The 20,750-nt window shown below is 41.9% G+C and overlaps 1 protein-coding gene across 1 annotated transcript in view; it reads left to right on the forward strand.

Moving 5' to 3' along the window:
• The first annotated feature begins 250 nt into the window (after positions 1-250).
• SGCA (sarcoglycan alpha) overlaps positions 251-20,750 on the forward strand; it is a 29,234-nt gene continuing 8,734 nt past the window's right edge. Inside the window, exons 1-8 of the mRNA XM_007424843.3 lie at positions 251-385; positions 5,821-5,955; positions 8,456-8,613; positions 9,999-10,071; positions 15,707-15,905; positions 16,432-16,594; positions 16,714-16,922; positions 20,720-20,746. Coding sequence (XP_007424905.1) covers positions 346-385; positions 5,821-5,955; positions 8,456-8,613; positions 9,999-10,071; positions 15,707-15,905; positions 16,432-16,594; positions 16,714-16,922; positions 20,720-20,746 — 1,004 coding nt within the window. The 5' untranslated portion in view covers positions 251-345. The remainder of the gene's footprint in view (positions 386-5,820; positions 5,956-8,455; positions 8,614-9,998; positions 10,072-15,706; positions 15,906-16,431; positions 16,595-16,713; positions 16,923-20,719; positions 20,747-20,750) is intronic.

The raw sequence follows: 20,750 nt of genomic DNA on the forward strand, positions 1-20,750 counted from the left end.
GCCACATTTAGCATATTGTGCAGATGTCCTAACCTGATTAAGGATGTTGTTTGAATACAGCTACTGCACAGCCTCCCTGTATTATTCCACCCACACTATTTAAATGCAAGCAGATTTTAGAGTGAAGGACAAATTTATGCTTAACAATTTGACCAGCTGCTTCTCTATGGAGTATGTTTATGGAATAGGCTGATGCTGCCCCCTTGTGGCAGGTATGGGGCCCGAAGCTTGGGCCCCAGCTGGCATACATTCTTTGAACCTTTGCTGGCAACAGCACATGCACACTGCCTCCCCCCATCTTTCACACCAGCCTGCCCCTGTCAATCAAAGTTTTCCACTTGCAAGATGGCAGGACAGTGCCTGACTGGGAGCTGTTTCCTCGCAGGCAAGTTGGTTCCTAGTTTTCTACTGTATATGGCAGGATAGAAATGCGCAATGCGCTGGGTGTGCTTGGGTGTTCTCTCTGCGGCTCAACTCTGTCCTGCTGTGCGAAGGTGCAGAGTTGCACAGGGGCTGGTTTTAAGGCTTCAAGACGCTGTGAGGAAAGATCTGAGAAGGAAGTTGCAGCGAGAGTCGTTTCAGACTTGCCGAATGCCACTCAAGAGAGAAATAATCACGCAGGATGAACTTTCCCCTTTGTACCTTTCCCAGTCCCCAGGATTTGTACGCATGTCAAAATTTCATAGGGATCAAGCTTTATCTGCTTTTTCACTGCCTCTGTTAGGCACCTTCTAATTTTAGTGAGCTGCAGTCCCTTTTGTCGTTTGGTGTAGAGGCGGTTGTTGCCCGGTTTGCTGAAGAAAACAGAAGATTGTAGCACGGGTGGTGGCATCTGTTAGGGGCCAAAAATCCAATGGGTGTATAATGTGCTGGCTTTTGAGTTACACAGAGCTGTGGTCAAAATGGGAAGAAAAAAAAAACAACTTATTTCAAAAAGACACGGAGCCAAAATTCAGGAAGGTATCTTTGCTAGGAGAAAAAGTAGAATTCTTTTTTTTTAAAAAAAAAGCAGGATCCATTATTTCTAGAGGTTTTTATTTTTAGCAATGGATAGGAGATCCGAAATTGATCCAAGTATTTATTTATTCGTTGGCTTGTTTATTTGATTAGATTTAAAGGCCACTGGATTCTAAGCGGCTCTGGGTGGCTGACACTTAAAAAGCAATGACAGTGAAATGGAGAGAAGATAACTTGGTTAATTGTTGTACGCCACCCGGAGTCGCTTTGTGTGAGATGGGCGGCTATATAAATGTGATATATAAATAAAATAACTTTATTTAGATCAGAAGCCACTCCTTTGCATCTTTTTTCTTTCTTTTCTATTTTTCTTTTTTCTTTCTTGCATTTTTAGCTTTCTTTTTGATTTCTTTCTTTCTCTTCTTACTTATTCGTTTGTATTCATTTTTATCTTCTTTTTAAAAACTTTTTAAAAGTTTTAAAAACTTTTATTAAAATTATGAGAGAGAGAGAGAGAGAGAGAGGAGAAGAAATCACGTACATCCGGTGGGGGAAAAGCCCATATGCGGGACAAGAAAAAACGACAACAGGGGCTCGACACCCATCTTACCCCAAGCCCAGGAAAGAGAGCCAGGCTTTCAAGGACCTTGGGAATATTATCTGGGTGGGAGCTGTACGGATCTTGGGAGAGACTGCTCCAGAGGACAGGCGCTGCAACAGAGAAGACACGCTTCTCTGGTCCTGCAAAATGACGTTTAAATGAAAAATGTCCTGGAGCACACCCGCTCCGCTTGACCTTACTGGAGAGGCAGAAATAGATGGTCCCTCAATAGGCCATGCTGGTGTGTGTATGTGCGTGTATGTTTATAGTTAAGCCCTTCCCCTGCCCTGTTTCATGACCCTGATCTAAATTTTCCCACATGAAGTTGTTCTTATCCCCTGGCGTAAAGTATACCCACACCTTTTTAGCCTGAAGATCTGGCTCTTTCCCCAAGCATCGGGCTAGGATGGGGGTTGAGCTGGGGGGCTGTTGGGTGTGGCATCTGCTGGGGAGGGTGGCTTTGTTTTTTATCTCTGCTTTTATTGATTGCTGTGAGCTGCCTAGGATCATTATATGAGATAGGTGGCCGTATACTGTAAGTGCCATAAATAAATAAATAAATAAATAAATAAGCCTGGTTTTGCTTTTTTGGGGGGGGGGTGGGCTTTTTTTTTGGTGCCTTCAAGTTAGTGTTGATTCCTGGTGACTGACTGGACAAGTCCCTGCAGTTTTCTTGGCAAGATTTTGGAAGTGGTTCGCCCTTCCTAGGGCTGAGAGAGAGTGACTGGCCCCAAATCCCCCAGCTGGCTTCGCACCTCAGGCAGGACTAGAACTCATGATCTCCTGGTTTCTAGCCATATTGCCTCTCTTTTGTGTTATAATAAAATGAAAAAATAGACGTGTGACATCTTTAAAGACAGATTTATTATACTTTAAGTTGTCCGCAGCTTTTATGAATCACACACAAATGTGTGTGTGTGGCTATCTGTCTATCTGCCTATCTATCTCAACCAAATCAATCCATTACAGGATGAAGGTTCATTGAAGGTTACGGACTCTATTCTACTGCATTGGTTCAGTGTGGGTTGATAAATAGATTTTTCACACACACACACACACACACACACAGAGCAAAATATATTGTAAAAAGTAGGTTCCCCAAGTCACAAAATGCAGTCTCTAAATGTACTGAGCAAAGCAGTCTGCTCTCTGTAGAAGAGACGTCTAGAAGTAAAGCAACTGCTTTACTTAAAATCTCATATTGCTTGTACTAGCAAAGTAGAGTGATTCCCCCCTCCTCCCCCTGGAAGATTTCCCTTTCATTGGAAGCAAGGCGAGAGGAAATGGATCTCGCCCTCCCTCTCCCTCCCCCTCCCATTTGATCTTCTGTACGCTTCCCTCTGGGTCAGGAAGATTAGGGACCAGGAGGCTTTTGGATCCTGCAGACTCAAACTTCTGACTGAGCTCTGACATGCCTCCTGATCTGGTCTCATTCTGCTTCTACTGACATTGCTCCTAAGCTGAAAGTGCAAGAACCTTCCATATGGGTTTGGGGAAGACATCCAAGGTTGGATCCTGTACAAGGGAGGACCCTTATCTCTCCCTCCCTCCCTCCTCCCTCCCTTCCTTCCTTCCTTCCTTCCTTCCTTCCTTCCTTCCTTCCTTCCTTCCTTCCTTCCTTCCTTCCTTCCTTCCTTCCTTCCTTCCTTCTGTTAGAGTTCTTTGGACGCTTTCCTAGGAAGAATGTGATAACTTTCTCCCTTTCACATTTATTTTTGCTCATGCAAATACTAGTAGAACACAAGTTTAATTTGTATTGTGTACAATATGAGTATTGTGAAAAATGGTTTGTAATCTACTTCTAGATGGTGGCTAAGGAGCAGACAAGTTGCTCAGTGCCTTTTCATTGTTAAAACCTTCTCCTGGAAGCATCCAGTGACATCAGTATGGATCCCAATGAATGAATGGGAATGAGGAAATTATAAAGTATTGGAGGAATTCTGCTTGCAGAATTTTGCAGAAACAGTATTTTCATCTGTCCTCTTGGGGGAGACAGGGGCCTTATTGATGTAATAGACAAGATATTCAGAGAATGGGAAAAGGAACTTCTTATTCAATAAGTGTTAAGCTATATCAGCAATTTCTTCATGAAGTTGCAAATGGACCTTGCTGATGTGAGGAAATAATAAATTCTACCCAATGGTAAGGTAAAAAGATCTAATCCTCAGGAAATAAAACAAGCAAAGGTGAGAAAAGTCTGTAACATTAACATTGTTTGAATATCACAAAAACAATTGGATAGAGAACAGATAGAACACCATCATTCCTCCATCAAAACTAGAGATTAGAAGCACATAAAGTGAAGTAAATGAAGAAAAAATCAGTTTGGTTGAACCTCTGCACATATAGAAGTTGGTTTTCAATGTATAAACCCTACCTTGCCTGCATAAAAGGGATTGCAAGATTGGGCAATGTATTTAAAATATTTATTGGACTTTCAAGAAGCAGGAAAGGAAGAGTATTGACTCTTTTGAACTTTAGTGTTGTAGAAGATTTCTGAGAATTCCATGGACTGCCAAAACACCAAACAAATGGGTCATCAAACAAATCAACCCAAAGTTCTCATCTGAGGCACAAACAACAAACTCAAATTATCATACTTTGGACACATTGTGCGAAGACCTAGCTCTCTGGAGAAGGTTGTAATGCTGGGAAAGGTGGAAGGAAGTAGAAGAAGAAGAGGACAACCAGCAGCAAATTGGATAAATTCACTTACAGTAGTGATGGGGACACTGTTGGAAGACCTGAAAAACCAAGTTAAGGGCAGATCATCATGGAGAAAATCTATCTCTGTTGCTAAGAGTCAACAGTGTCTTGATGGCACATAATCAATCAATTGAAATATTTATATTCTGTTTGGCACCCAAGATTGGTTCCAAAAGCAATTTGGAACAACAATTAAAAAGCCACCCCCAAATGCAAGGGATTAAATTCAATGGCAGTAATAATTAGGAACAAATGAATAAAAGACGAATGATAGGAGGGTATCCAAGGAAACCTAGAATGTTTGGATTTTGCTCTGAGGTCGAAGTAAGGGTGGTGATTTAATAGCTGGCCTTATGGCTGTAATAAAGATTTGGTTTGATCTGAAATGCGACTTGGAAGGAGAAATCAAAATGTTGACAACCTCCTCCTACTGTTCTTCCAGCCTCAAATACTAGAGGAAAGATTCACATTGGAAGTGATGAACCATGAAGGCCTATGACAAGATTGAGAAGCTTTCCAATTCCTCCAGAATACTCTTAAACCCATATGTAATCTATACCGGTGTTTCTCAACCTCAGCAATGTTAAGATGTGTGGACTTCAATTCCCAGAATGGCTGGCTGGGGAATTCTGGGAATTGAAGTCCACACATCTTAACATTGCTGAGGTTGAGAAATACTGATCTATACCATTTTGTGGTTATTTATACCCCACCCACCTTCACTGATTGCAATGAAAGGGAATTCTATCAAAAAATAGATCCAGTGAGAAGATGAAGCAGCACAAATGCCTCTCCTGTCTCTGTTCTAACTTCCCAGCATGAATCCAGCAGGCTTTTGAGATGTTAGAGGCTCCAAAATTGAGATATTCCAAGGAAGGAGTTAGAACTGCCCTACCCAAATGATGCAAATTAAGATCCCTCTGCTCTTTTTAAAAAGGAAACAAGGGTGTAAATATGACTGTGTGCTGATATTCCAAGTCTTCATCATAACTCCTCTGTTATAAGTACTGCTCAAAGTTCATTGGAGTCAAATAGTGCATAATCTCATTTAAAATCTGCATTTCCAGTCCTGCTTACATTATATTTTATAATGTGATTTTGTAACCGTTGTTCAAGAGGTTCTCCGTGTGATCATCCAAAAAGTTAAAACGATGAGAAAACCAATGAAGGGAAGCGTATAATAACCTACAGAAATCTATTAAATAAAAACCAATCAGCAGAAGAACATCGTCATCACCATGAAAATAGCTTAATGCAATTTAACATGAATTAAAGAGAAAATGTGTGTGCATCTGTGTTTAAAGCACATTCTGCATTACAGTTTAATCTAATATATTTCCATGCCAGATAATTTCAAATTTCTGTTTCATCTTTAGCTGGGGTACAAACATGCAATGTTTCCAGTTATGCAGAAATCTCGCTTGGGCTGGATGTACATTTTGCTCATGCTTAGTCTGTTGAAAGCAAAGGGCGCTGGGGAAAAGAGAAATATTGTCTTTGGAGCAGCAGGACTGGGATTTTGGACTTAAACTGCTACTTTCTTTACTTACTGCTAGGGGTTATTTTCATTGGGGGCTTGTCTGCCAGTCTTCCTGTTCTCAATCTCCATGCGGTGGTTGGAGTCATTTTCATCCATGAGCTGGAAAGAGAGGACTTTAAGGATACTTTCCCTTTCTCCATGGATGACCATGGTAAGGATCTCAAACATTTTCTTTTGTTGTTGCTCTTTCTTTCTGTCCCTCCATGAGTTTTCCCATCTATCGCCATATGAGCAAATCACAAAGGTGGCTACAGTGGGACAGAACCTGTACCCTGCCTGCTGAACTGAGCCATTCCCACTTTTTCTATGGTGAAGAAGTCTCCTGTTTTTTCTGGAGCTCAGAGTGCTTTGGAGGTCCTTCTGGAAGTGGTTTAGAGCAGGGATGGGCAAACATTGAGGGATCAGGGGCTGTATTTCAGCTGCTTCTTTTTTTCCAAATTAATTGTGTTATTGTATTATAAGATGCAAATAATACATTATATTATCAAGGTACAGTGGTATTTATACAGTATTGACTAGAAATTGTTAACATTATGATGATTTAGATAACTTAAGGGAAAAATTATTAACTATGGTTTCTGAAATGTTTTTATTTATTTATTTATTTATTTATTTATTTATTATCAAACTTGTATGCCGCCCATCTCCCCCAACGGGTGACTCTGGGCGGCTCACAATAATAAAAAAGGAAAAAGCACAAGTCCCTCCAACCATGGATAAAATCTATAAATAATTAAAAAAACATATATTAAAAATGCCCTAAAAACCTCCTATAATTTTTAGCCCTAAAAACCTGCAAGTTGCTGGGTGGGGGGGGACAAACCCATCACCCCACCAGCCATCTCCACAGATGCGGGCCCCCCTCCAGCCCCCAGGCCTTCTGGCAGAGCCAGGATTTAATCCCTTTCCTGAAGCCCATGAGGGAGGGGGCACATCGGATCTCAGGGGGCAGGATGTTCCATAGGGCGGGAGCTGCAGCAGAAAAGGCTCTCTGCCTAGACCCCACCAATCGAAATTCCTTGACTGGTGGGGTCTGCAACCTGCCCCTTCTGCTGGACCAAGTGGGGCGGGCTGAAATGACCGGGGCGAGGCGGTTCCTCAGATAACCTGGTCCTGTGCCATGAAGGGCTTTAAAGGTGATGACCAACACCTTGAATTGGACCCGGAAACAAACTGGTAACCAATGCAGCTCACGCAACAGTGGTGTTATACGTGCCCTCCTAGGGGCTTCGAGAACTGTCCGCACTGTCGCATTCTGTACCTGCTGTAGCTTCCGGATACTCTTCAAGGGTAGCCCCATGTAGAGCGCATTACAGTAATCCAACCCGGAGGTGACCAGGGCATGAGTGACCATGCGGAGGTCCTCCTGATCCAGGAAGGGGCGTAACAAAAGTAACTTTGTTAATGAACAAAAGGTTGCTTGAATTATACATTTAATATAATTCAGTTTCTTGACCTTCTAGAGGACTGTAGGAGGCCTTTGAATGATAACGGGATGTCATTGGAAGGACTGGGGCACATTACTTCTGTTTGACCTTTAAAATGACCACTCAGCTCTAAAAAAACAGCCCCAAACCAAGGAGCCAAAATTTGGTGGTACAATGGCATAATTTTGGTGAAGCAATTTTGGGGTATCTGATGAGCTTTTAGGGTAGAAATGTGAACAGTTTGCCTGTCAGTCCCATTAGCATACTATTTTTAAAAAGAAAACCCTGAAAAACTGGCCTGTTAGATAGGCCATTTTGTTGCCAAATTTTAGCAGCAAAGTCTCAGAGTGCTGGAGGGCTGTGAATGAGGTGCAAGGGGCCTGCATGATTTAGAGTAGTTTTCTCAAACTTGGCAACTTTAAGATGTGTGGACTTCAACTTCCAGAATTCCCTAGCTAGCATGGCTGGCTAGGGAATTCTGGGAGTTGAAGTCCACACATCTTAAAGCTGTCAAAGTTGAGAAACACTGATTTAGAACTTCCTTTGTTGTAAGAAGCAGGAGAATACTTTGTCACTATTTCCTGTTATATATTTATTTTCTTTGCACCCTTCTAGCTGTCAACACATATCTGAAGCCTCAAGAGAGGAATTCCCTCATAAGATCTTTCCACTGGGATTTAACTGAAGTGTGAACAGCCAAGGAGGCTGTAGAACATCTGGGCACATACTTCTAAGCTACCTTGTCACTAAGATTAATGCAAAACAGAATGTTTTGGTGAAATTTCTAAAATTAGTAGTCTGTTGAAAATTTCATCTCTTTTTCCCACAGTCATTCTAGGAAACCACTTTTCCCCCCATTGGCTGACTGAAAATTATAGAAGAGGGGGAAAAAACAACAACAGATGAAATGTAAACATGCTAGTAATGTAACCCACTGGGTTACCCTAATGCTATTCTTAATTCTGAAGAGACAGATTTTACTCTGTTTATCCAAAAGGAAACAAACATGAATTTAAGTTTGTTAAATTCATGGGGTCTGCCCCTGTTACTATAATTATTAGTCTAAGTCAACATCCCAACTTTAAAGGCAAATTATTTGGGGAAAAAAACTAATCTTCATTTTGTACAAGTATTGTATCATTTGAGTTCTAAGCTCCATGATACTATCTCCTCTATCTTGGGAGAAGACCAGATTTAACTTGGTCTGGATCTAAAATCTTTCAGAAGAACCTTCGTTTGACCCTCCCATCACTTTCCATGCCAATCTTCTGGATCACCCTGATTTGCCCCGGTGGCTACGCTACATTCAACGTACCCCCTTTGACACAGGATACCTCTATGGGTCTGCCACAAGTAAGGACGTTGGCAAGCAGACTATTGAGGTGCGTGTCTGCATTTCAGAATGTTATATCTGTTTGCCTATGTCTTAAGTGAAACTTTCTCAACATTACATTTCATTACCTTTACAGCAGGGGCTTAAAATCTTTATATCTGAATTCTGTGAAAATCTTTCTATCTGTTCTGTGAACAGTCCAATTTAGATTAAGCCTCAGCAGGTGTTAGTATTTAGTTGAATGTGTTGGAACTTGGAAGCTAAGTGGGGTTGGGGCTGGTTAATACTAGGATGGGAGACTACCAGGGAATAAAAGAACACAAAGGTTATAAACCTGACTGGGATGGCAGTCACAAACCCCTTATCTACCATTGCCAAGAAAACTGCATGGATGTGTCCATAAAGAGCTCAGCTCAAAAGAGGATATCTTTTACATGTAAATTATGTCTTTAAAAGTAGAGAATATGTACTGGAGCTGGGGACGATATACAGAAAAGCATACTGGAGCTGGGGATGATATACAGAAAAGCACAAATATTGTATGCATTATGTTACATGTGACATGTTGAAATAACTACATGTCCTCCTCCTCCTCCTCCTCCTCCTCCTCCTCCTCCTCCTCCTCCTCCTTTGCCTTCAAGTCATTGTTGACTCCTGGTGACTGCCTGGACTGGTCCCTGCAGTTTTCTTGGCAAGATTTCAGAAGTGGTTTGCCATTGCCTGCTTCCTAGGGCTGAGAGAGAGTGACTGGTCATCACCCAGTTGGCTTCATGCCTAAGGCAGGACTAGAACTCACAATCTCCCAGTTTCTCGCCTTAACCGCTGCATCAAACTGCTCTCAACCATAACTTATTAACCAGGAATATTTCTGCATCATGGACTTCTCTGAATCTGGAAAGAGAATGACAGTTTGCAAAATATTACAGGGCTAGAATGTCTATTTATGCCTTCTATATCAGGGAGGTAAATACCAACCTCCCCACTATTTCAGAGGCTATCAGCAAGAAGATCAAAGAATCACCATCCTGATAAACTTACTGATGAATCTGGTGCTAAAGCTTTCAAGATTCTGTATCCTAACATTTTTTTTCCTTTTCAATAAATCTGGTTAATCAGATGTGAGAAGCTAGCCTTCTCGGTTGTAAGCACTGCTAGGGGCTTGATCTGATTCTGAAATATTGGCAGATTCAGATTGGCTGTACCAGGAAGCCTCACACCAGATTTGAAGGGCCACTTCCAAATTGATGGAAGGAAACAATTGCCTACTGGCATTTGTGTTCTGAGACAATACACTGGCTTTAATGGTCGTGTTCTTTTAGAAAAGGGGGGGGGGATTTTCTTATTACCTTTCCAGGAAATAGGTAGATATACAAAAAGAGAGAGAAGAACAAATACCTGTACAGTAAGCAAATCTCTTTCACTTCTCTGTTGTAGGTGATGGCCTATAACAGATACACATTTGAGACTGTGAGGCAAACCATGGAAATACGCATTTCCTCATCTCCAGGTAAATGTTTCATATTCAGTGAAAAATACACTGCCTAGATGCTTGTTTTTCTCCTTTCTATTAAGTTTAGTGGGAAGATGGCCTCTTGGATTAGAGCTACCACATCTGTACTGCAAAGGTCTGGACACCCTCTAGATGACCCTGGAAAGAGATACAGAAGAGTTGAATTCTTTGCTGCCATGGCATGGTTGTCTGGATTTTTGCAATGCAGACCTGGTAGCTTTAACCTGGGTGTGATCTGAATGTGGCACAGTATGTCACTTCCTGTATCCACTGAAGTCATTTGTTTGGGTTGATGGGAGAGGTGGCACTGGTGCTTGTGGGGTAAGTAGATGGTGGCTAATTCTGGAGTGACTGAACTCTAAATGTAATCTCTAGGCCAGCAAAGTGGCAAAATCTGAATTCTGGGTCCATGAGTCCTGGAGGTATGTTGGTTTTCTGATTACCATTTGCCTTGAGTCACACAACACTAAATCATGGTTAGTTTCATCCATGGCTTATTGAATGAACCATTGTTGGCTGTGTTTTCACGTGTTATAAACACGATTTGCTTGTCGCAATGGTTGGCTTCTCCAAACAAAAGTATTATGGCTTCCTGTATTCTGTGAATTTAGGATGCTGCTGGAAGAGTTTTGACAGAATTCACCTCTTACTGAGGCAGGGAATCATATTTGTTGTAATAGTTCATTCTCACACTGATAAAGATTCAGGAGAAGTTTTGTAAACAACCAGCTGCACACTCCTGTGTGAGTGAAGAGACCTGCTGTTTGTTGATTCATAGAAAGGCAGTTAGCAAGAAGATTAAGAATGGTTCACCCTAACTATTTTGAGATATATTGATTTTTAGTTCATTTGCTAGAATTCTTACAAACTCCATCCCCTTTGTCTCAATAAATCTTGCTAAAGAGACTTTGTGAGAATCCAGTTCAGACTGGTGGCAAATGATGAAAAAAGCATCAAAACATTGTGTTGCAAGGTCTGACTCTTTTGTACACAAGTCACAATATTGTGTGCATGTACAAAAGAGGTGGCGCTTGTGTTGTGCTCTCTACACTATGCATGTGTGTGTGTGTGTGTGTGCACTCATATTTCCTTTGTTTATTTACTTCACGAACTTTACAAAAAAGTAAAGTAAATTCAGTAAAGTTTGCAACCACCTCTCTGGGTGCTTGGCCTGGGACAAGACAGTTTGTGCCAGCCCACCCTTTTGGGGAAAAAAGGAGGTGGCTGTTTGCTTGGCCAGCACAGAGAAAATGGAGCAGCTTCTCACTGACAACGCCCAGCTCTCCCAGTAAGTCGCCTTCCTTACCGCCCAGCTGCATCAGCTTCAGTCTTTGCAAACTTCAGCCGCAGCTGCTCAGCCTCCATGCCGGAAAGGCCCAGTCCTTGTGCCGGAGAAATCTGATGGGACTGCTGCCCCAGTTTCCTGTGTTTTTTGCTCAGTGCAAACTTTAAATGAGCCTTCCTGTTGAGGACTTTCCTACGGATTGCTTCTGAGTAGGGTTTGAGATTGCTTCCCAGTTCTGCAGCCAGATGCACAACAGAGCCACCTGCTGGATGACTGCTGAATTGAACTGAGCCAGCAGCTTCAAACTATGTATGAGAATCCTGTGAAGACTGCTAATCTACTCATTAGGGAGCTGAAGCAGGATCGCCAGCCAGTAACCGAGTATATTAGTGAATTCCGTCTTTTGGCTCCGGATTTGACGTGGAATGACGCTGCCTTGGTGGATCAGTTCCAGGAAGGTCTGTCCTTGGAAATATTAGAGGAGTTGGCCAGGACTGAGTGCCCACAGACCCTGCAGGCTCTTAAGCATTTGTGCCTTCATATTGATGGCTGCCTTCAGTGACGGAAGGCAAGGACAAACTCCTCAATGGCACCATTACCCACACTGTCTCAAAAACCCAAGGAATTTTCTACGGGGGAGCCCATGCAAGTGGGGGGTGCTTGGCCTTGTCTCACTCAGGCGGAAAAGGAGAGATGCTGGTGTGAGGTTCTATGCCCTGTACTGTGGAGGTCAAGGTCACCTAGTTGCCACATGCCCTTTCAAGAAGGCCAGACTTTCTCAGTTGGGAAATCAACTGAACCCAGTCTAAAAGGGCAGCTAGACTGGGCCAAGTTTGGTGGCTGGCCAAACCCAGGCACCCCATGTTACTCCTGCCAAACACCTTGTTGTGATTGTTTCTTTAAAGATCTCAGGAAGGCCAGCTTTACAGGTCCCTGCCATGATTGACTCAGGGGTCACTGCAAATTTCTTGGATGAGAAATTTGCCAAAGAGTGGAATATAGTACCTCCTCTGTTAGTAGAGACAATCGATGGCTGGCTGCTATGCTCTGGACCAGTGGCCTCAGCAACAGACCCAGTGCAAATGTCAAGTGGGCGGTTACATAGAATGGCTGGAATTCTACCTGGCATCTGCATCCCATTTTCCTATTGTTTTGGGGCTGGAGGGCCTTCAGGCCCATGATCCTCATATTGTGTGGTCCTCAGGTGCCATCACATTTGGGAGCATTTGTTGCAAGTCTTTTGTTCCCAAAATACTGAACACCCTTGTTGCTGGTGAACTAGAGCCTCCCTCATCCATTTATGGACTGTGCTGATGTCTTCAGTGAAAAAGAGGCAGACCAACTCCCACCACACAGGCCCTACAATTGGTCTATCAGTCTGGTTCCTGCAGCCAAACTTCTAGTAGGCTACATATACCTCTTATAAGAATCAGAATTAGCAGCCCTCAGAGACTTTCTTGAGAAAAACTTGAAGAGGAGATTTATATGACCCTCCTCTTCTCCAGTGGCTGCACCTGTGTTGTTTATTAGAAAGAAGTCAAGTGAACTGAGATTATGTTGCAATTACAGAAAATTAAATATCACCATCATTATTGCGTGCCCCAGTTTACCCACTGCCCAGGAAACTGCAGTTATTCATATGCCACATCTTTCAACTTCATGGATTGTCCTAGTGGGTAGGTTTGGATCAGGGCTCATAGTTCACTGCTCAGTTCTGGTGGGCCCTCCTCAAGAACTTGGAGGTCCAGATCCACCTGTCATCTGCCATCTGGAATTGGATGGAGGGATTGAACGGGTTAACGTCATTCTGAAATGATACCTGCACTGCTATGTTAATTTCCAGCAGCATAACTGGACAGACCTCTTGGCCCTTGCAGAATTTGCATATAACAATGAACATCCACCCAGATGACACCTTTTCTGGCCAATTATGGATATCAACCTCGGTTCTTCCCATGATATTCTCCAGGTTCTCATGTTCCAGCTACTGGCCAGTTCTTGCAAGAATTGTGAGCAATCCATCAAGCCCTCCAAGACCAACTGGAAAAAGCAAGGAAAGGCTACAAATGGTTTGCGGATCAACCCTGTAAATCTGGTCCTTCTTTAGCCATCAGAGATTTGATATGGTAATCCACCAAACTTCTCTCCACACTTTGCCCATTGTGGAAATTGGATCATCATTTCTTGGGACCATTTCCTGTAGAGACTATCATCAATACAGTGGCCTTTTGGATTAAATTACCTCCCAACGTTTGTGTACATCCTGCATTTCATTGGTCCCTCTTGGTACTGGCAGTGCCGCATGCTCTCATCAGTCTGTGGCACCTCCACCACCACAAGTTGACATCCATGGGGAACTTGAATATGAGGTGGCCCACATCCTGGACCGCTGTGTTCGCAGGAGTCCCTGTTCGCCAGGGACACCTTTGGTATTTAGTGGACTGGAAAGGGTATGGACCAGGGGAGCATTCCTGGGAAGATGTGGGTAATGTTCATGTTCCCCATCTCACATGCCATTTTCGTCAGCGATACTGAGAGAAGCCCAGGACTCAAACTACAGGGGAGGAGGCCCCTGAGGGGAGGGATAGTGTCATGGCGAGCTCAGACTCAGATGTGGAGACTGACAATTAGCAACCAGTCCCAGAGTTGCCAGATGAACTCTGCAACTCTGCAAGGAGCTGCAGGAAGAAGAGATGGGGCTGTCCGATAACTAGGAGGCACATTTGCTGCCAGTCTATGAAGATGAGGAGTCTGAGCTTCCCTGCCTCCCACTGCAAAGGATCACTGTGCAGAGAGGAGAGCAGAGCAAGGCACTCTGCAAGGCTTCTCGCAAGAAAAGAGCCTCACCCTTCCAAATGAGCAACATCGGGGCTGCTTCTATTTAAGAAAATCAGTGAGTTCAAGCCTTTCTGTTGGCAACAACCATTCATTTACCCAAACTCCATGTACCTTGACTCCCAATTTGAAACCTCCTGACTGACTCTGAACCTAGACTGGCTGACGAACCTTCTACAACGTTTGGCCCCTTGGACTTTGCTTGACCACTCTTGTGCCATTGTTTTGGATTGGAACTCTTTTAGGGCAAGCTTGCTGAACTTTGGGGGACTTGTTTCTCTACTCTGTGTGTATGTCTGTGTGTGTGTGCGTGCGTGCGTGTGTGTGCACAAGTGCACATTTGCACTCACATTTCCTTTGTTTATTTACTTCACAAAACTTATCAGTAAAGTTTGCAACCACCTCTCGGTGTGCTTGAGTGTGCTTGGCCTGGGACAGGTCACTTTGGGGCTGGTTTGTCTGGAGTAGCTTGGGAATTCATAGCAGTTATGTTTACTAACCCAAACAGTCATAAGGCCAACATATGACACAGGTCACCTGCCAGTTTGGTATTTTGTTCCAATTAAGATGGTGTTCCATGGGTAGGGAGGCCTGAGGTTTCCCCATTAACCTTGACAAATCACTATCTGGTTAAGACTGGATTAGTGGTCATAAATCATATCCGTTGGATAGTGGGCTTATTAGAATTGATTGATTGATTGATTGATTATGTGCCATCAAGTCATTTTCAACTCCTAGTGACCACATAGATACATTTTTTTCTATCCATGTGGTTTTCTTGATAAAAATACAGGAGTGGTTGGTTTACCATTGCCTTCTCCTGCACAGTATGAATTGATGCCTTTGCTTTCAAGCTGGCTCCATGGTGCGGTGATCAGCTGCAGGAGCTGAAGTGGTAAGGCAGTTTGCTATAGCCCAGGTGGAGGAACACCCAACCCAAACATGACTGGGTACATCGCGAAGCCCATTTGAAAGCTCACGTCATCGTGATACTGCAGCAAAGAAGCAGACTCTTTCTACACGTTGCATTCACGAGCCAATGCTGAGTTGTTTTGGGTTGTGAGATTGGTTTGTATCCCTGCCTCCTCCTCTCAGAGTTTTATTATAGAATCATTTTAGCTTTTGTGGATAAAATCTCTCATATTCAAGCTAGTCTTGATGATATGTTTGTTGTAGAATCAATTATGGGAATGTCTAGAAATTCCTCTTGTATAGTTCACTTTCAGCTTAGGATGGCAAATAACATGGAGACTCTGTTGGAACAGTACAGTCCACCAATTGCTCTCTGGATACTCATCTAACTTGGCTTCTAACTTCTAGCTGTGAGGTTATTAAAAGTCCATTAGTTAACATTACAGTATTAATGTCTCTTTGAAAGAGGGCAGGTGGCCTGCTTGCTTAATGGAGGCAGTGGTTAAACTTTTTCTTGAGAAGCATGACATGGATCCCTCAGAGATGGGTAGTTTCTACTTCCTTTTTCCCATCTCCTTTTTTTCTGTCATTTACCTGAAGAGGGAGAGATGCCATACCAAGCTGACTTCCTTGTGAAAAACTGGGATGTGGAGGAAATGCTTCCAAAAGATGCCCAAGAATCCTTTCAAGAAGCTGTGGATAGCATGTGGGAACAAGAAGGCTTGACTGTCATCAATATTACCTCAGCGTTAGACCGAGGAGGTCGTGTACCTTTGCCAATTGAAAATAGAAAAGAAGGGTAAGAAACATGACCCTGGAAGTGACAATCAAAGTATGGTTGTCAAAGTTCTGGGTAGTGATTGCTCAAGAATTGAGGTAAGATGATAGTAAAATTAAGAAATTTGATTGGAAGCACTTCATTTACTTCATTTTGTAGGTTTCTCTCATCTTTGTGGTTCTACAGCAAGAGTGCACAGCCTGAAGCCTCAGGGCGACCTGTGTCCCCTCTCAAAAACCTTGGGTGCAGTCTCTGGGGCCCCTCTAAAATTTGCCATTGAATTGTATCTGTTGAGGTGGGGAATTATTAAATATAACAGGGTAATCTAACTATGATGAATTTCATTTTATTGCAGTTACACTTAATTCAATTATATTTCATTTCTGTCCTGACTCTGCCCATTTCTTCTTTCCGGTCTTGCCAACTTATTGGAGTGTGGTCCTTGGCATGCCACTCAGTGGCCAAGTGTGGATTTCAGGCTGAAAAAAAAAAGGTTACACTCTCCCTGTTCTGTAATCATTAGTTTGTTCTATGTTTGGTCCCTCAGGGTTTACGTCAAAGTGGGGTCCAAGGATCCATTCACTACGTGCTTAACAGAAGCAAAGTCACCTGACAATCTTTACCGATGCAGGCTTGAGCAACAGCCTATCATTACCTGTTATGATAGCTTCAGTCCTCGATTCCAAGTTGATTGGTGTAACCTTACTCTGGTGAGAAGATGTTGGAGAAAGTTGTGTGTTGGAGGGAGAGGGAGAGCTGTTCAGGAATCCTGGGATGGCTTTCTCCAAATTGTCACTCCCCTGTCATTTTCCTTTCTTATATTCCTTAGATAGACCTTACAACTATAAATGCCACAGAAATGGTACCAGTCTATGGAGATGGAGTACTTGAAGAGGGGACTGAATTTAATCCTCCTGACGATGCTCCTGACAGGATGTTTTTCAGTGATTTCTTACTTACTTTTCTTCTTCCATTCCTCTTGGGCTTTCTCCTCTTTCTAATCTTGGCCTACATCATGTGCTGTAGACGGGAGGGCGTGTAAGTTGGGCATGCATCCATCAGGGAGGTTGTATGAAGTTATCATAGCTGGGTACATGTGAATTAAAAAAGAATGTAAGGTACTTCTATCAGAGTGACTCAGAAGACTGCCCCTTATTTCTCCATCCATCCATCCATCCATCCATCCATCCATCCATCCATCCATCCTTATAGGGAAGAGTCTTCATTCTCCTTTCCCTTATAAGTATGGTAGGTTGTATTCAGTTGTGATTCATGAAGAAGGCAGGTCTCCCCATTGGATACCAGGCTACAGCTACCGGCTACCAGCCTAATAATAATTGCCAGGAGCACAACCAGGAACTTAAAATCATAGTATAATAGAATTAGAAGGTACCAAGCTCAATGTTCCATTCTGATCAGGATCCATATTAAAACATTAAAGATAAATGTCAGTCCAGCCTCTGCTCAAATTGAATTATGTATAAAAATAAAAATAACTTGAACATATGATCCCATTCCTTCTGTCTGGGATGGTTGCCCTCTCCTCCTGAGTGCACAGCTTTGGGAAGGATGTACATGGAGGAAGGGGATATCTGCCTAGCCAGTCACATCAGCTGAATCAATCCTGGTAATCAGCGGGATGATGTTGCAGCCAGATTGCTCTCATATCCAACATGCATGTATTACCAGGGAATTAAGCAGTTGTAAATAGACATATTTTAAAATTCTCCCTTTTCCAAATTGCACATGATGGATGGGCAACTTGCAGCCTACCAGCTGCTTGTGTTTCCACATTTGTTTTTGTTTTCTGCAATTATATCTCTAAACTTGGGAAGCAAATGACTTAGAAGTGGAAATATAATTTCCTACAAATGGTGTTGGCATAAAACAAAACAAAGAATGGATATAAGTCATAGGCCCCTTCCATCAAACTAAGCACCCCTGCCCCTTTAGAGATCCTGTTGATTTGTTTGATATTTTCTAATTTTCTTTTTTTTCTTTTATGGTTCCCAAAGCAAAAATAAAAGTAAAATTTATATATTGAAATCTCAAGATAGACTAGGTAGATAACATTTCCAGGTGAAAAGAAAGTTCCATTCACAACCCTTCCAAATCCAATTTAAAGGTTATCTGAAATTATCTAGGTGAATCATTGTTGGATTACACCAGGATGATATAGGAATGAGCATGCTTACTATATATTACATATTTTTGTCTTTCACAAAAATTCTTTTAAGATGGCTAGCTGTTTATGGGGTCACCATGGTGGCAAATCTTCACTGCCTTCCAAACTTGTGATATGGGCATGGTGACTATTTTTCTTCTGTGCTCCTTCATCTAATTAAGGTAGCATTTCTGAAGACACAAACATTATGACTGGAGCAAGCCAGTTTCCCTCCAGTGAAAGCATCAATCACTGATTGAAGCAAAAGATAATGTGACTTTGGCAGTTCAGGCAAGGCCTGTGCTGCTGTGAAATGACTTTTCCCCGTTGGCTAAAAAAACAGGGGTGTATCAGATCTTTGCACAAAGGCAAACCCTTTGGTGATTGTGTCATCTGACCGCTGATGGGACTTATTTCATGCAAACACAGAACTGAAGCTTTGTGTGAAAAGATTTAGCTGTTTGCCTCCTCCCCAATGTCTATTTTCTTTGGAAGGAAGGCTTCCATTTGTACTAATTGTGACATTCCTTTTAGTGCAAATAGCAGGCACAGAGCCCAGTGGTCTTTTCCAACATTCTTCTTTTTAAAATAGATCTGTGAAATACAAAGTAAAATGTGTTCATTGAATAATGAACACAGAGAACACAGTGAAAAAACCCTGTATTATAATAAATAAACAACAGTCTCTCTCTCACACACACACACACACACATATAGACCCACAAACAATCAACAAAGGTAAAAGATCCATATGGTCAGCAATGAACTAATATCATGGACCCTTAAAATCATGGACCTATCCTTAAAATCAGACTTTCTTTTCAGTTACATAAAAGTATCCTGTTTCTGTACACCAGGCTCAATAAAGTCAAAGCTCTTCATAAGACGACAAACTCCATATTTTAGGAATATAACTGAATATTGAGATCCTTAAATATAATATTGCTTCCCAAAATTATATTATCATACATATTAATTTGAAACCAAAACAAAGCTATAACAGAACAAGACCAAATCATGTAAGTTAAAGAATCCTCAAATTTCTCACAGTGCAAATGTAAAAGAAATCTAATGCCCATCTATTTTAAAATGTTCTTTAAGGGGTCCAAGAGTCCCAAAACAATATTTTCTGATGAATTGCTTTCATTTTTAAACCATGAGGTATATTTCATGTTTTTTTAATACCTGGAGACATTGATTTTCCAAAATTGGATTCCAATTCTTCCTTCCATAGATCAAATATATAGCTAATACCACCTTTCATTTAATACCTTCTAAAACTGAATTGTTAGTTTCTGTTCAATTGTGGCATCTCTACAAGAAGCTAAAATTGCAGGAGCCTCAGAGGCTGCTAAAGCATCCAGACTATATTATTGAGTTAATACACGTTTCAGTTCTATATTGCCAAGCGTATGTTAAAGGCAAATTAAGCTCAAAAGACAATATTTCAAAAGCTATAAAACAATAATCAACATCAGTTGATTTAAAATATTAATCCCTTGTTAATAGCCCAGTCATCCCAATAGAGCATCTTCCGTACTGTTTTCAGATTTTAATTATGTCAACTTCTCATGCGATTCAGGTTCAAAGAATAACTGCCTATCTATTAATAAGTAAATATGCCTAACAGCTTTCGAAGTAGGGAAAAACGGTCCTGGGTTAAAGCCTAACACTTGCCAGGATTTCAAAGGTGTTACCCCTGGTATTTCAACTGGAGACCAACATAAATGGACTTTCAAAATTCACCACCAGATTTTCAGGTAGAGAAAGTGGGTGGATGAATTTCTATGAGGAAGAAGTTCTCCAACAATTTACCCAGCATATGATTCCCCTTACAATGATAGTAGCATTTATATTGAAGAGATCCAGTGGGGAGTGTGTCTTCCACTGAGATTTAATTGATGCGTAGAAAGCCAGAAAGACTAAAGTTTGCTGGAGAGAGAATTGAACCCCTTTGCAGCTAAATGAGTGTTAAGAATGTGCCCATGAAAAATTCTCAAATTCTTTTCTCTTTTGAAATAATTTCCCAAACAAACTCTTTTTCATCATGTTGGATATGAACTGGTGTGTGTGTGGGGGGTGGGGGGGGGGAACAAATGATAATCTATCTATTTGGCACTGCTTTTAACCAAGTTTCCTTGGCAATGAACATCCAAATATCCTTCTTAAGTTAAATCATTTTATATTCATGCATCTTACTGTATTTGTACATTTAATGGACTGGAATTAAGTCTACGAGCATTTTTCAAAACATACAAGGCTGGCAATAACTTAATAGGGTGTGGATCTATTATTGGATAAGGGAATAAGCTGGAGAACATGAGGATGGGGTGGGTGGATTGTGCTTTCAAGTAATTTTGGATGTCTAGTGACTGCCTGGACAAGTCCCTGCAGTTTTCTTTGCAAGATTTTTGGAAGTGGTTTATCAATGCCTGCTTCCTAGGGCTGAGAGAGAGTGACTGGCTCAAGGTCACCCAGCTGGCTTTAGTACCTCAGGCAGGACTAGAACTCACAGTCTCCTGGTTCCTAGCATGGTGCCTTAAACCACTAGGCCACACTGACTCCCATAAGGGGATGGTTGCAGTTCTAAAAAATGTATTACTGAGAAATAAAATAATTTGTTTCTTTTTTCTAATTGAATATAATTCCCTCTTGTTTCTTTGGATTGTAGGCACAAGAGGGACCTGAGCACCTCAGAGTAA

This window comes from Python bivittatus, unplaced genomic scaffold, assembly GCF_059951505.1.
Source record: "Python bivittatus isolate LINGU-HERP-01145 unplaced genomic scaffold, Pbiv_v1 ctg000410_np1212, whole genome shotgun sequence".
Lineage (NCBI taxonomy): Eukaryota > Metazoa > Chordata > Lepidosauria > Squamata > Pythonidae > Python > Python bivittatus.